We start from the raw sequence: 13,712 nt of genomic DNA on the forward strand, positions 1-13,712 counted from the left end.
AAAAAAACAAAAGAAAAATTAGTTGAAACATCAAAAGTGTAACCGATAACCACTTGGAGAGGTGTTGCTTAAAAACAAAAGATAGATATAAGATTTAAATTTATATCCTCACTCAGAGAGGTGCACTCTATCATCATCATCTTATTATATGATACTTTGAACGTGGATTCATATATCTATATTTAAATATATTTTTAACATATAACACTACTATATATAATCTAGAGAGGGAAGCATGGGTTCACGTGAACCCACGGTACCCCTCTAGATACGCCCTGCGCCATTGTGTGTGACAACCTAATGCAATTGCCTTGTGGTCATAGGTTCCATTCAAAGTGTTTAGTGTCATGGCTTAAGTCTAATGCAAATTGTCCTTGTTGTAGAATGAAAATCTTTGATTGTAATCTTTTCTATATCGTATCAATATTATATATCAAAAGATCGATAAACGTTTTAACTAATCCACAAGGCGTCTATACTATAAAAGGTTTTGAATTTTTTTTGGGAAAATGCATAAGTACTCCCCAACCTATGCCAGAAATCTCAGAGACACACTTATACTATACTAAGGTCCTATTACCCCTCCCNTATAAGTGTGTCTCTGGGATTTCGGGCATAGGTTGGGGGGTACTTATGCATTTTCCCCTTCATGAAAAGAACAAAATAGTTAGTGTGCAACAATACCTAATACATTCAATCAAATGCAGGTTAAAAAAATATTTTACCNACAATTTTTTCAAGGATAGTGCCACATAGGCCGAAAAGGGGTAGAAAATTATTTATAAAATAAGTTCAGAGGGGTAATAGAACCTTAGTATAGTATAAGTGTGTCTCTGGAATTTCGGGCATAGATTGGGGGTACTTATGCATTTTCCCCTTCATGAAAAGAACAAAGTTAGTGTGCAACAATACTTAATACATTCAATCAAATGCAGGTTAAAAAAATATTTTACCAGAAATTATTATACCTTATACATCACACTAAATGACTTTTATATTGTTTTCTCAATGAGTATATCAAATCTAAATGTGACAAATAAAACTAATAAGTATGTCAAATTTAAATGTGACAAATAAAATTAAACGGAGAAAGTAATTCCTAACATATCTTAAGGGCTAATTACTTTTAAATTAGGAAATGATTATTTGAACCTGTTTGACTCTTGAAAAATATTAAATTCATAAGTTTTGAGCTCATAATTATATTTTAAACCAATATTCAAACTTCAAAAACAAATATAAAAAGGTAATAAAACTATAAATAGAAAAAAAAAATCACCCAAATTTCATATGACTAATTACATTATATTCCTACTCTTTTTCATATTACAAAAATCGCTTAAAATTAAGGATTTCTGATACATCACGTTCTGATTTCAGATAAATCACTCAACTTCTGATACATCGCATCCTGATACATTACCATTTGTTGATGCAAGACACATCTGTCTCAAAACATCGATCAATATCCTGATACATTGTCGTTGTTGATACAAGACACACCTATCTCTATAGATTGCATAAAAGTGATGTATCTGAGAATAGTCAGGGTAGAATCTTTTGTATTTTTTCAAATTGTAGAATTTTTTAAAGAATATGATAAAATAAGTAGTGTATTTTAGTAACATTTTTTTTTTAAAAAAAAAAAAACCTAGGTGGATTTTGGGGTGGATGGGAGTGGGGTGGGGTGGGATTTGCATTTCGCCATTTCCTGGGAGGTTCCCGGGAAGACAGTCAAAACTCCCAAATTCTTCTTTCCTTAATTTGTACGACATAGACTAATTTCGAATGTTTAGATCTGAACAAACATTTTAAAAAGAAGAAGAAGAGGAAAATTCAAAATCCCTCTTGTTGTTGTTCTTCTTTCTCAGTAAATCTTGGCCTGTACATAAACCCCATATACAGATTGACTCAAATAACATACAAAGATTTGATTTTGAATGTATGAGATTGTAAAAACATGATGGAACTCAAGCCCCTTAATTCAGTTCCATCTATAAAGCCACCACCAGGTCACAATCTCTTCCCAACACTCAATCCACCAGAAAAGACTCTAACTTTCCACAAATTTTTGGTCCTTTTCCTTACTTTTATAGCATATGCAGCTTTTCATGCCTCTAGGAAACCACCTAGTATAGTAAAATCAGTTCTTGGCCCTGAGATCAAAGCTCATAATGGTACAGATAGCACCATTGTTGCAACTGGATGGGCCCCATTTGAAGGTGCTAGTGGGCCACATCGTTTAGGGGAGCTTGATCTTGCATTCTTGTTAGCATATTCAATTGGGATGTATTTTGCTGGACATATTGGTGATAATATTGATTTGAGGATTTTTTTGACTGTTGGAATGTTGGGCAGTGGGGCTTTGGTGATTGCTTTTGGTTTAGGTTATTTTCTTGATGTGCATTGGCTTGGTTTTTTCTTAATTGTTCAGATTTTGTGTGGGCTTTTTCAGTCTATTGGGTGGCCTTGTGTTGTGGCTGTGATGGGAAATTGGTTTGGGAAGGCTAAGAGGGGTTTGATAATGGGAGTGTGGAATTCAAATACCTCTATTGGTAATATTATAGGTTCTCTAGTTGCCTCATCTGTGTTGAGTTTTGGTTGGGGTTGGTCTTTTGTATTGCCTGGCTTATTCATTTTGGTTGTGGCAGCTTTGGTTTACATGTTTCTTGTAGTGAGCCCTGATCACGTTGGTCTTGAATTGGCTTCGAAGGAGATTGAGATGAATGTGGAGGGAGTTGCATTAGTGGGCTCGGAGACGGGTGAAGTGGAAGAGGAGGGAGTTGTGGAACCCGAAATGGAGGGTGCTGGTGCAATCGGGTTCTTGCAAGCCTGGAGATTACCAGGAGTGGCACCGTTTGCGTTCTGCTTGTTTTTCTCCAAGCTAGTGGCTTACACATTTTTGTATTGGTTGCCCTTCTACTTAAGGCAAACAGGTACTTATTTTGCGGAACTTTTACTGGAAAAACTTCTTCTTTTGTGGTATGTGATTAAGTTTAGGATTGTTTCCTTTTTGCTTGCTAGTTGTAAAACACTGCCGTCCTATTTTCCATATGAATAACTTAACTTGAATGATTAGAACTTGTTACTTTGTTCTAACATTGGAGTAGTTGAGAGTTGGAGACACATATGGGTGTTCATTTGCTTCTGCTAGAATGAGAATAGAGGTCGCAAAGCTTTCCCTTTGGCACATGAAACAGTTATGATGTTCAAAATTAGATCTTAATCTGCTGATTTAGTATGACTATTAACATGTATTGCTTTGTTTATGAGTGAAGTACTCCCTGTTCTATGTTGATGACCCAAACAAACGTTCGTTCTGATGTCCAGTTGTGTAAAATTTTAATCTTCGTTTCAGCAACTCCTACCATGGGTTGCATGCTTAAAATTTTGTTGTTATTGCAGTTGTTGCTGGTGTTCAGCTGTCTCACAAAAATGCTGGGATCCTTTCAACAGTTTTTGATATTGGAGGAGTCATTGGAGGGGTTTTGGCAGGAGTCACATCCGATATAATTGAAGCTCGTGGGGTTACTTCCATTGTGTTCTTGTTGTTATCAATACCTTCTCTTCTTTTCTATCGCATATATGGGAGTGTATCTATGTTTACGAACATTGCTTTGATGCTCATTTCTGGTGCACTTGTCAATGGTCCTTACTCCCTTATTACCACAGCAGTTTCAGCAGATCTTGGTACTCAGAGCCTGATAAAGGGGAACTCTCGTGCATTAGCTACGGTGAGTGCAATTATAGATGGTACTGGTTCAGTAGGGGCAGCTCTCGGGCCACTTTTAGCTGGATATATTTCAACAAGAGGATGGAACAGTGTGTTTGTTATGCTAGTTCTTTCAATATTCATTGCAAGCCTATTTTTAATCCCTATCGTGAAAAATGAGATTAAAGGTAAGCTGAACGAAGGGAAATGGCTTTGGATCAGCGCATTTAAAAGGTGATTCAGAACCTCTCGAAGGTAAGCCTACGAATACCTCTTTTTGAATATGAAAATGGCTCAGGATTTGAACCTTTGAAGTAGTGCAGCAGCTCCTATTCTTTTGTATAGATTCTTAAAGATCTCTATAGAGGAGTTCAACAGTAGACTCGCGAAGCTGTTATTCTTGTATGTCCTTTTCTGGATATCTCATTTTGTCGATACACATTTCACAGAACAGTGAATACTTGTTATATTATTCTGTACTATTTAGCTGACTTCGAGTATCATTTTTGTGCCTTTTCGCATTTCTTGTAGCATGAGATGGATGTGTTGCTGTTCTGTTGAAACATATTAATGAAAGAAATTTATGTTGATGTATAATCTGAAACCTCATAGTTGCTGGTATATACCATTTTCTTACTTTGCATGTTTGCTACATTCAATTGTGAACTGAATGTGTTAAACGAACTAGTAAGCAAAATAGACCTGTTGTGCTTATAAAACGCTTGCATGGAGATTCTGTCTGTCGAAGATTCAAAAATCTGTGAGGGGAGGAGACGAAGAATGCATGCATGGAGATTTTGGCTGTCAGAGATTCAAGAATCTATGAGGGAAGGAGAGAAAGAAGGCACATGGTCAAAGATGCTTGCTGGCTATACGCATGTAAGTAGATCACTGTTATGTTGCTCGAACTCTCAAAAAAACGTTGCCACACCATGTGCAAAAGTACTTTCGGAGGATCAAACACACACATCCCCAAGACAGCAGAAAGTATGAAAGTCATTTATAATTGCTTTAATAATGAAGTAGTATATAACTATATATTAATCAATGATAATCTAAAGTTTATGCTACCACAAGCTGAATTTTAAATGTGTGCCCTTTCAGTAAAGGGTGCATACAATTGAAGAATGAATTATTTACAAATTTTTGGTTCAATGGCTTGCTCATTTCTCCCTCAAGCTTTTATTCCATCTGCTTCAGTTCTAAATTGGAACATTACAAGGTCTATCTCAGAGATATTTACAAAGTCGAATTCGTTCTCAACTGCTGCCAAAGTTAAATTTTTTGAACGCGATAGCTCTACCCTTCGAGCAAAGATTTCAGATTCTGAAGTCCCTCGGCAGAGATACACTTCCTGATTCTTGATCTTTGGAATACGACAGGTGGTGGTGGCTCGGAATGAAAGCATACCATGACTACCGTTAAGTTGTCTATGGCACCGCGTTTTTTGGCCTCGTCTACTATTTCCTTGCAGCATAATTTCACATTGTTGTGTTCTTGCAGTCTCCTCCGGGCATAATCCACTGCATTTTGGTTTCTGAAAACATCCCAAATTCCATCACTGCCGATGATCAGGAACTCGTCCTCCTTAGTCAGTGTAAGCAGTTTTAGTTCAGGTTCAGCACTCAATGGACCACCTTTATCAACTTCCTTCAGGCCCTTGATGTGCCAGTTACCCAGTGCTCGGGTCACGCCCAACTGTCCATTCAAATAGCCATCATCGACAAATCCACCCAAGGACTCAATACGTATTCTTTCATTGACACAACAAGGTCTGTGATCCTTTGACATTTCTATAGCCAATCCACCTCGAGAGAGAACAGCTCGACAGTCACCAGCATTTGCCACGAGTAATGATCTGCCAATCAGATAATAGTACAGAAAGATAAGAACTAATACTGGACACTGATCTCCCAATGTAGTTCAATGAAGATAAATTTGTAAGGATAAAGAATGAATGAAACCAACAAAATTCCCGACTTGAAGAACGATACAACTCAATAAGTCAGAGTATGGAGTTATCGGTATTTATTCAGATATGTAATATGGATAAACTAAAGAAAGCTTCAAAAATACTAAGACAACGCTGGTTTGATTGAACCTATGTTGCTCAAACTCTTCAAAAATATTGTTGATTGTGTATCGGATCCTCCAAAACTATGCATATTTGGAGGATCCAACATGGGTGCGGCAGCATTTTTGGAGGGTCCGAGCAATGTAGTATTGGACAATAAATGAGAAGATAGGATAAGGAGAAAATAGTGAAGTATGACGAGGTCAATATGCAGGGACTGTTACCTTCCAAATATCATAGCAGTGAGTGCAGTTGTGCCTGAGGACAAGGCAGAATCGAGGGAGCATGAATTGGCAAAAGCAGCATCGGTCTCCAAAAAAGATTTACTGACCACTTTTTCGAGCTTCAAAGGGAAATCTGCATCCTCTACGATGATTCTTGGTAAGCAGTCGCGTACAAATAGTGCTGCTCCCGTTCCACCATGTCCATCAAAAACCTGTCACTAAAACCATTTGCATCAGAGGTCGAAGAATATCGAATACTAGATATGCTACGAATTTGTAGAAAGCTTGGCTTATTACATCTTTTGAGTTCTCCTCCATCTCTCCTATGGAAATCCTATTCTATATAAAGGCGAAAAGTGATTCTCAATTAAAAACTAGTAAAGTATTAGACACTATGTTTGGTCCTAAATGGGTAACTAATAAGATAAGTTTTGTACACCTGCAGGTCCAAGTGTGAGCTCCTATGCCACACGGCCACATAGGTAAAGATGCTTAGTGTACTGAGCTCAAGCAGCTTCATTTTCAAACACTAGTGACAAGTATAAACAACAATGTCTCATGGTTTTTGTGATTCTCTGGTGTGGTTGGTTGGACTACAATTCTAAATAATTATGGTATCTTTTTGGCTTCTTTTTTATGTGAGCAGGGGTCATGATCGGGTATGCAAGATTTGAGAACTCTGGATCATCAGTCATCACTAATGCTTTTTATATAGTTATATTTGATTATTATTACAAATCTTGCGCTATTTTGCAATGGCAGAATACCTAACCCTCTCAAGTCTCACCCCACCCCCACTCAAACTTGGCAGACATTATTAGTTGCACATCTAAACTATTCATTGTCCTAATTCTCCCCTACATTTGGCTATTTCATAGCATTTACCCCGAAATTCTTTTTATCAATACGACAAACAAATCTTATAGTGAGTAAAGAACAAATGCACATACTAGTAAATTGAGTAAATATTTAAGTACAAAAGCTCATGATGCTCAATGAGTTTAAAGAACTTACTCCATAGAAGGAGATAGCTTCCTCACCACTAATACTATGACCAAAGTTCTTAGCCATGTCTGCAATACAGATGTGAGTATCTTCCATATCACGACGGCCTCCAATATCAGACCACTCTCCGGACCTAAGAGTTGGGAGGAATTTATTGAAGAGTGTATGCTGACGGTCTGCAATAGTCGTATCCTCAGATATACTTTCCATCTGAAGAACAAAGGAAAGAACTTAATTGTAAGGTAATGAATAAGTTCATAGGCATGTCACAATCAGCTTAAATGTTATACTGCTGTTCAAGTGAACTTTCTATTTAGAAATGAAGCTAAAAAGAGTTATTTCAGCAAACAGTACAGAAGGAGCATAGGGACATGAAGGTGTGATACTACTCAACTATGTTGCTCGGACTTTCCAAAAGTGCTACTGCACTGTGTCGGATCATCCAAAAATACACTAATTTTGGAAGATCCGACACACATCTGATGTTATTTTTGAAGAGTTCATGCAACATAGCTACAATCATCATCAAGAATTTCCATCTATGAATAACTTTTGACCAGAAAGACTAATAACACCGTATAAACAGATGAAAAAAATTCTACCAAAATCCCACACTTCACTGGAAGAAAGAATCCCGAGAAGTGAAAATTACAAAAGATAAACACCCATAATTAATAAATAGACCATCTAACAAAAGTTGACAAAATCAAAAAGGAAAAGAGAAAGAGAAACCAAGAAAAAGACATGTTGAGGATAGCAAATAGTAGAGGAACATGAAAGCCCCAAGCCAGCATAATAACAAAAGATAATTGAGAACACAATTATTGTTCCTTCAAAGTACATCTCCGATAGTAACTACACCTTAAAAGAAGAAGAAAAATCAAATCTTGTAAGATTATTGAACAAAATCCCAAATTGACCAATTTCATTATGACTAACAGCTCTCAACATCCACTTGCAAACCCAAAAAAGCATAATTACAGCAAGAAGTACACCTCCATCTATACTAGTTAAGAGTTAGCTATATCAACCCTTTATATCCATATACCAGAAAACAACTTAAATGTTGCAAGATTATTGAAAATTATTTCCAAATGGACCTCAACATTCATTTTCGAACCAAAAACATCTCTAAAGCATAATTCTAAATAAGCTGGAGTCAACTATATGAATCCTATCTATTCATATACCATAAAAAGATTATGTCTTGCAAGCTTATTGAAAAGATCCCAAATTAATTACACTAACAAGTAACACCTCTCTCTTTCTTTTGAGCCGAGCGTCTATCAAAAACAACTTCTCTACCCCACAAAAATAGAGGCAAGTCCTAGGTACATCCTGCCCTCCGTATATCAGAAACATCCTCTCTACCCCACAAAGGTAAGATGTAAGGCCTGTTACATCCTACCTACCCAGATCACACTCGTGAGATTATACGGGATATGTTATTGTTATAAACAAGTAACACCTCTCAACATCCACATGCAAACTAACTGGTGGAGCCAAAATTTTCACTAAAAGTATTCATAATATAAAAAAGTAAACACACGAAGAGATCAAGTGAATTCAACATCTACCACATATAAACAACAACAACAACACCTATGCTTCAAATCCCAAACAAGTTAGGGATCTACTATATGAATCACCACTTCTTCATTTAAGCTCATTTCATACACACATAAGAAAAAGTAAACACATGAAGAGATCAAGGGAATTCAACATCTACCACATATAAACAACAACAACATCTATGCTTCAATCCCAAACAAGTTAGAGATCAGCTATATGAATCCTCACTTCTTCATTTAAGCTCATTTCATAAATACATAAAAAAAAATTGACCTTTAGTGTAAACAGGGATTCACATGAACCCCTTGTACCCCTAACTCGACCCAACCCAACAAAACTTAGCCCAACAGGTAAAAGAGATAAAATAAACACTAATACCTAAAAAAAATGGAAAATTACTAAATAACACATATATGATTAATAAAACAGATCCTTACTGGGAATGAATTTCTCATCACAGCATAGCTAGAAGATGAGTTTTTTTCAAATTTCTCTTTATGGGTATTTGGGAATTCACTTTCTATTTGTAAAGATCTGATCTTTTCACTGCAATCAGTCTTGGAAATGTCCAAATTCTCCATATCCTCACTCACTTCCTCTGAATCTTGCACACACATTACTGTTTAAATCAGTTTTAACAGGAAAAAAAATATACACTATTTTTTTTCCACTTTATTTTCTGCAAGTTGTTAGGTGATAAAAAGTTGCTGAAAGCTTTGTGAAGGAATAGAGAATATCAAGAATTGAAAATTTGATGAGAAGATTCTTGGAATATGTAAAGGGGTCAGATGGAAATTGATAAATCAAGATTATATATAACTCTGTATAATATAATGTATATATATATATAATACATACAATTACAATATAGAAGAGAGACAATGAAAATTTCAGAAGTTTCCAGAGTTATTTTTTTTCAAGAAAAAAGTGGGGTGTATTACTGTGAGAAAGCAATGAAACAGGGACTTTCCTATTTGTTTTTGAGGTTTTTAGGTGTATTTTTTTTTTCCTCTTTTAATTTTTGTTGGTTAGTATACTTTTTTTACTTTATGGGAAGCTTTGGGGGTGCTAGTGGGTTTTTTCCCCTATAATTATAATTGGCATAATATAATAAGTTAATTTTGATTTTAACTGATAACTAAGTATTGCAATTTTGACAATATAAATTTAGATATTTTAATTTGATTTCGATTGGTAATTAAATATTTTATTTTGATTTATTAGTGTTTTGTGAATGTCCGGCATTGAACGTGACACATAAATTTTGAGAGTGTTTAGATGATCATTTTGTAAGTTATAGTGTTTACTTGACGAAGTGAAGACGAATTGAGATATATAGTTGAAATGTTTACTTGTTGCTTGAGATCAGATTTGAGTGTCTATTTATATATTATACGAATATAATTACTCATTGTCAAACTTAGAAAAGAAATAGAAAGAAAAAAGAAATATTATTCTCGATTGTCATCTATATATATCATGCTAATGTGTGATATAGTATTGATCAAAATTCATTAATCACTTCACTATAGTAATTTAGTTGATTTAGTGTAAACTTCTAATTATATTAATGTATAATTATACTTATTGTTATATTTGATACCATGTCCTTACAGTCAATTATCTTTTCGAACAATTTTGTTATGCTTAACTCTCTATTTTTATGATATAGAAATAAAATTTATATGATTTTTTTTCGACTCTACTTATAAAATTACGCAACTTTGTTTACAATCAATATACTTGAGTTGCACAAAAGGTAATTCTTTGATTGATAAAAGAGCAAGGAAATGACTCATAGATTCCACTTTTAATTTCATGAACCAAACATCTATTGAAAAATGTATATCAACTGAATATAGCAGAATACATATTCAAGTATATATTGTTTATATATATATATATATATATATATATATATATATAAATTAATGCAACTCTAGAAATGAAAGAGTAGAAAATAAAAAAAATAAGAAAAAAATGGGGAAAAGAGTAATGGGATGGTATACCTAACTTAATGATATACATTTATGATTATATGAAACACGTGGTAATATTAAATTCCATATAAAAAAATTTAGCTTTTCAATTGAGTGATTGTCAACTTGCTATTATTCATAAATAATTAATGCCACATTTATATCCACATAATAAACGTGTCAAAGAAAAAAGTTCATTTGTTTTCTTTTTGGAAAGGAGAGCTATGACAAATCAAATTTACATAAAAAAAAAAGTAGTACTATATAATTATTCTACTACTCCCTTAATATTATTTTTTCGTTTGGAACAAAATTCTTTAGCGTTTGAATTAATTTTTGAGATTGAATAAGTTATAAACTTCATTTTTTTCACATAGTAATAATTAGATCTTGACACATAATTTATATTGCACTAATGTTGAACCTCTCGTGTGTATAGCTCTAAGCATGTTCGATGGTTTAATTAGAAAATTCGCATAGATAAAGTGTAATATTTATTTATATATAGTTATCGTCATGTATGATTTTCACATGATCGCATTTAGTACTTGAACTATTTTATTGCCTAAATTAGATTCAATAATTATTTTTTTGCTCTGTTTTTTTTGTTACGAAATAATTACAAACCTACAAATCATTAACCTAATTAAGAGTAACGTGAACTTAGAAAAGTTGGTACGTATACACAACTTATATAACTTAAACTAGTTAACATGTTCGCGCTTCGCGCGATCATAACAACTATTTTTAAAACAAAAATTTCTTATAAATTAGTACATACTAAAAAAGAAGAAATATGATTAATAATTAGATCAAAATTTTAAAATGTTTATNTAAGAAAAAAAATGGGGAAAAGAGTAATGGGATGGTATACCTAACTTAATGATATACATTTATGATATATGAAACACGTGGTAATATTAAATTCCATATAAAAAAAATTAGCTTTTCAATTGAGTGATTGTCAACTTGCTCTTATTCATAAATAATTAATGCCACATTTATATCCATATAATAAACGTGTCAAAGAAAAAAGTTCATTTGTTTTCTTTTTGGAAAGGAGAGCTATGACAAATCAAATTTACATAAAAAAAAAAGTAGTACTATATAATTATTCTACTACTCCCTTAATATTATTTTTTCGTTTGGAACAAAATTCTTTAGCGTTTGAATTAATTTTTGAGATTGAATAAGTTATAAACTTCATTTTTTTCACATAGTAATAATTAGATCTTGACACATAATTTATATTGCACTAATGTTGAACCTCTCGTGTGTATAGCTCTAAGCATGTTCGATGGTTTAATTAGAAAATTCGCATAGATAAAGTCTAATATTTATTTATATATAGTTATCGTCACGTATGATTTTCACATGATCGTATTTAGTACTTGAACAATTTTATTGCCTAAATTAGATTCAATAAATATTTTTTCGCTCTGTTTTTTTTTTTGTTACGAAATAATTACAAACTTACAAATCATTAACCTAATTAAGAGTAACGTGAACTTAGAAAAGTTGGTACTACACAACTTATATAACTTAAATTTATATTTATCAAAATGAAAAATAAGAAAGCTGTTGGAGACAAGTAATGTTGCCCTTATTAAAAGTAAAAATGATTAATTAAGAGTCAAAGTTTGCTAATTAGCCAGTGTGAAAGCAATTAGATATGATGTAACATAAGATTTTCTCCATATTTATACATGGGAAATTAATTATATTATTGGGCACGAATTTGGAAAGTGATGTAATTATGTATTTTTATAACTTGGTGTAAAAAGGAAGAGATTACGATATATATATTTTTTCTTTTGATGATGCAAGAAAATGACATTAGATATTTTTGTAACCATAAAGGAAAAGATAGTGAAGCACTTTAGTATTCTAATCTTTGAAACCACACTTGAGGTCGCGGTGGTGGAGTATTAAGTATTTTTTTATTTTTTAGATATAAATCTCATATATTGAGTTTTTGATATGAAATTGTTATTATCATGGAGTATTTTATATTCAATGTGAGATTTCTTGATGCGGAATATAATTTAGTCTGTGGCTATATTACGGGGAATGAACATTGAGTGGGAAACAAAAATAAACTAAAAAATATGATAGAGTGGTTATTAAGTATTTTTTTATTCTTAATTAGAGATTTCGAATTATAATTTTAGAGTGGATTTACAGTGTGTTTTTTTTACGCCAATTCAAATTAGTTCAATCAAAGTAAATATCGAACACTGAATATTTTTTTTAAAAAACATCTAATCTTGAAAAATAGGAAAAGCAAAAAAACTTTTTGTCATGTTTGATGGTCCATTGCCTAGTCTGTTTTGATTGATGTCTACACAACAAACAAAGACTAAAAGAAAGGTGTGGATTCCTTTCTCTCATTCCCTTTTTTAAAAAAATGATTTAATTATCATTTTGAGGAATCCAAACATTTTTTCTCAATTGCGATTAAGATTAAATATAAACACTAATTTATAGTATTTTATGTAATTTTAGATGTATAATTATATCTAAACTATACAATATCTTTATCGTAGTATACACAAAAAATGAGTCGTGTGACTTTCGTGCATCGAACTTTGTCACCTTTATTTTCATGCCATATGACATTCTTTTCTTTTAAATTCTTTCAAAATGAATAATACTTTTTAAATAATATAATTTTAAATTTTTTATTTTATTTTTAATAACATACTTTTATTTATAGCAACAAACATATTGTAAATTGTTATATAACATTACATAATATTTTTTTGAGAGAAGTATTGGAAACACCATTAAACTAGGAATGAATTATTAATTTCATTTTTAAATTATTAATAGCCTTAAAAATATTTCTCTACTTAATTAACTAAACTTAAATATACCCCGATATTTTTTTTTTAATTAGGAGCAAAGTCCAAATCAAGGAGTTTCCATTGCTATGGGAATTTAGTCAGCCCATTAATAAATAGTACAAGAAAATCTTTTTGTTGCATTAAATTGGGGTGAATGGTGGAAAATGTAGTTGATGGAACTTGACGTGGCCCAATTTTTGTCCAATTATTTTGGTGTATTTATAACCATATATATATAAAGCTAGAATATCAAACCAAAAAATAGAGTTATTATATAATTTCATTTATTTCTTTTCTGAC

At 32.6% G+C, this 13,712-nt stretch overlaps 2 protein-coding genes across 2 annotated transcripts; one reads left to right on the forward strand and one right to left on the reverse strand.

The window, feature by feature from the left end:
• Nucleotides 1-1,692: 1,692 nt before the first annotated feature.
• Nucleotides 1,693-4,309, forward strand: LOC125850332 (putative glycerol-3-phosphate transporter 5). The gene is made up of 2 exons (XM_049530177.1): nt 1,693-2,936; nt 3,406-4,309. Exons 1-2 carry the CDS (start codon nt 1,961-1,963, stop codon nt 3,948-3,950), a joined length of 1,521 nt encoding a protein of 506 aa, XP_049386134.1. The 5' UTR covers nt 1,693-1,960; the 3' UTR covers nt 3,951-4,309.
• A 481-nt stretch (nt 4,310-4,790) lies between these two features.
• On the reverse strand, nt 4,791-9,390 carry LOC125850333 (probable protein phosphatase 2C 27). Its single transcript, XM_049530179.1, has 4 exons — nt 9,025-9,390; nt 7,025-7,225; nt 6,011-6,222; nt 4,791-5,570 (listed from the first exon to the last, which is right to left on the reverse strand). The coding sequence occupies exons 1-4, from the start codon at nt 9,202-9,204 to the stop codon at nt 5,012-5,014; spliced, it is 1,152 nt and encodes a 383-aa protein (XP_049386136.1). The 5' UTR covers nt 9,205-9,390; the 3' UTR covers nt 4,791-5,011.
• Between the last annotated feature and the right edge of the window lie 4,322 nt (nt 9,391-13,712).

The sequence above is a fragment of the Solanum stenotomum genome, unplaced genomic scaffold, assembly GCF_019186545.1.
Source record: "Solanum stenotomum isolate F172 unplaced genomic scaffold, ASM1918654v1 scaffold16320, whole genome shotgun sequence".
Classification (NCBI taxonomy): Eukaryota; Viridiplantae; Streptophyta; class Magnoliopsida; order Solanales; family Solanaceae; genus Solanum; species Solanum stenotomum.